General features: G+C 44.6%; 1 protein-coding gene across 2 annotated transcripts in view; it reads left to right on the plus strand.

The window, feature by feature from the left end:
- The window catches only part of LOC125293930, a 30,415-nt gene that overhangs the window by 24,208 nt on the left and 3,707 nt on the right, over positions 1 to 2,500 (plus strand). For both annotated transcript variants that reach the window (XM_048242181.1, XM_048242179.1), the window contains exon 15: positions 75 to 138. In XM_048242181.1, coding sequence (XP_048098138.1) covers positions 75 to 138 — 64 coding nt within the window. The remainder of the gene's footprint in view (positions 1 to 74; positions 139 to 2,500) is intronic.

The raw sequence follows: 2,500 nt of genomic DNA on the forward strand, positions 1-2,500 counted from the left end.
ACAAACAGACTTGATGTTCTTAACCCCCAGACTCCTCTAATCCTCTTATCTGTGTGTGTGTGTGTGTCCTGCAGTGTGTGTGTAGCCGATGAGACGTCTGCTAGTTGTTCCCTGCACCCGAGTGCACACAGATTAAAGGTAATGCATCTTCGTCATCCTCCCTTGCTCTATCTTCCTCATCTTCAGTGTAATCGATCACCCAGTGGGGCTCACAGAGCTCTGCCTCAACACCCCACAGAGATGAAACACACACACACACACACACACAAACATGGAGATGATACACACACACACACAAACATGGAGATGATACACACACACACACACACACACACAAACATGGAGATGAAACACACACACACACACACACACACACACAAAACATGGAGATGATACACACACACACACACACACAGACATGGAGATGATAAACACACACACACATTCAAGTAAACTTCCAGAAAACACACACACCTGCACACATAAACACCTGAATGACACACACACAGAGACACACACACACACACACACACACACACACACACACACACACACACACACACACACACACCACACAGACAGACCAATTCAAACACTGCAAGCATGCCTAGCCCTGATCTTGCTCATTTTATTGATTATAGTTTTTTAAATGTGCTGAAGTAATCCAGCTGACCTTTTGCATCAAAGATCCATCCTTTAAAATTGTTAAATACATTAGTGAGCAAACCATGAACTTCAGCATTTGCATACCTCATGATTAGTTGATGTAACTTGAGACCTTTTCAAAATGTTCACAATAAATATTGCATAGAATTGTTTCACTCAAGGAATTCTTGATGCAGAGTGCTGGGTAATGGCTTTGTTGATGTAAGCAAAAGATTTAACTGACACATCTGTAACATTTCTGATGACCATTTCTCAAGCTTATCTTAATCTCTGTTAAATGTTCTGTTTAAATGTTTAGCTTTATGGCCTAAATGTTTGAAGTGGGAAGAAACATATAACCCAAATTTGGTCTGAATGTGGAATCAGAAACATACTAAATCTAAGCACATATTGTAGCGACTTTTACTCAGAAAGTCCAAAGGCAACCATAGGGGAATGAAGCCAAAGGGGTCTTCTCTTTGGGCCAATGCCCACTGGTGATGGCATTCGCGTCTATGGATTTAATGCTCAAGAGGTAGAACAATTTTCTAAACGTTGGCATTAACACGTGTCAGACACCGTTAGTGGGCTTTGCTCCGTTGAAAATAATGATGTTCTAAACTTTGGCATCATTTCACGCACATCAGGCGCCGCCAGTGGGTGTTGGCCTGAAGGTTTAGCGCTTACTCTGAGGTAACCTATCCAGGGGTGCGTTTCCCAAAAGCATAGTTGCTAACTAAGTTAGCAATGCAATTTCCCATTGCCAACCAACTAAGTTGCTAAGAGGTTAGCAACTATGCTTTTGGGAAATGCACCCCAGGTTAGTAACTAACCCAGGTATTTGGAATACCCTACCCACCCCTACGGGCAAAATACACATTCTGTATGAAAAAGGATAGCATCTTTCGTCAGAATGTAGATAGTGTGGAATGCAGGGTCCTCAGGAACAACTGGCAATATCATCATCATCATCATCATCATCATCATCTTTATCATCATCATCCTCATCCTCATCACTTATCAATTTCCCACTTGCATAAGACAGAATGAGCAGGAACGTGTTTCCAAAGCAGATGGAAATCAGTCCAAAACAACCCGAGCCCTGTCTGACTGCCTGAGCCATTGGGGACAGCGGATTGGACGAGCCAGACGGAGGCTGACACACGCAGCGTTAGCGAGGGGAAGAGAGAGGAGCCTCAGAGCAGAGCTGCCCATTCTAATCCAATCTGATCCAGGGGATTCAGAACTCTTAATGTGTTAAACAGCCACCTCTGGGACAGGAGCACACAGGCCAGCATTCTAGCACGCAAACAAACAACCAACCTCAACAACACAACTCAGCATTCTAGCACGCAAACACACAACCAAGCTCAACAACACAACTCAGCATTCCAGCACGCAGACACACAACCAACCTCAACCACACAACTCAGCATTCTAGCACCCAAACACACAACCAACAGCAGCAGGCAGCAACCTCGACAACACAACTCAGCATTCTAGCACGCAAACACACATCCAAGCTCACCAACAGCAGCAACCTCAACAACACAACTCAGCATTCTAGCACCCAAACACAACAACCAACAGCAGCATTCTAGCAGCAACCCCAACCCAACACAATCACAACTCAGCATTCTAGCACACAGACACACAACCAACCTCAACACCAATTCTAGCAGCAGGCACAATAAACAACCTCGACAACACAACTCAGCATTCTAGCACGCAGACAGACACAAACCAACACAAGGCAACCAAACACAACTCAGCACAGCACGCAGACCACAACAACACAAGGCAACAACCCTCAGCATCAGCATTCTAGCACACAGACACACAACCAACAGCAGCA

The sequence above is a fragment of the Alosa alosa genome, chromosome 4 (genome assembly GCF_017589495.1).
Source record: "Alosa alosa isolate M-15738 ecotype Scorff River chromosome 4, AALO_Geno_1.1, whole genome shotgun sequence".
Taxonomy (NCBI): domain Eukaryota; kingdom Metazoa; phylum Chordata; class Actinopteri; order Clupeiformes; family Clupeidae; genus Alosa; species Alosa alosa.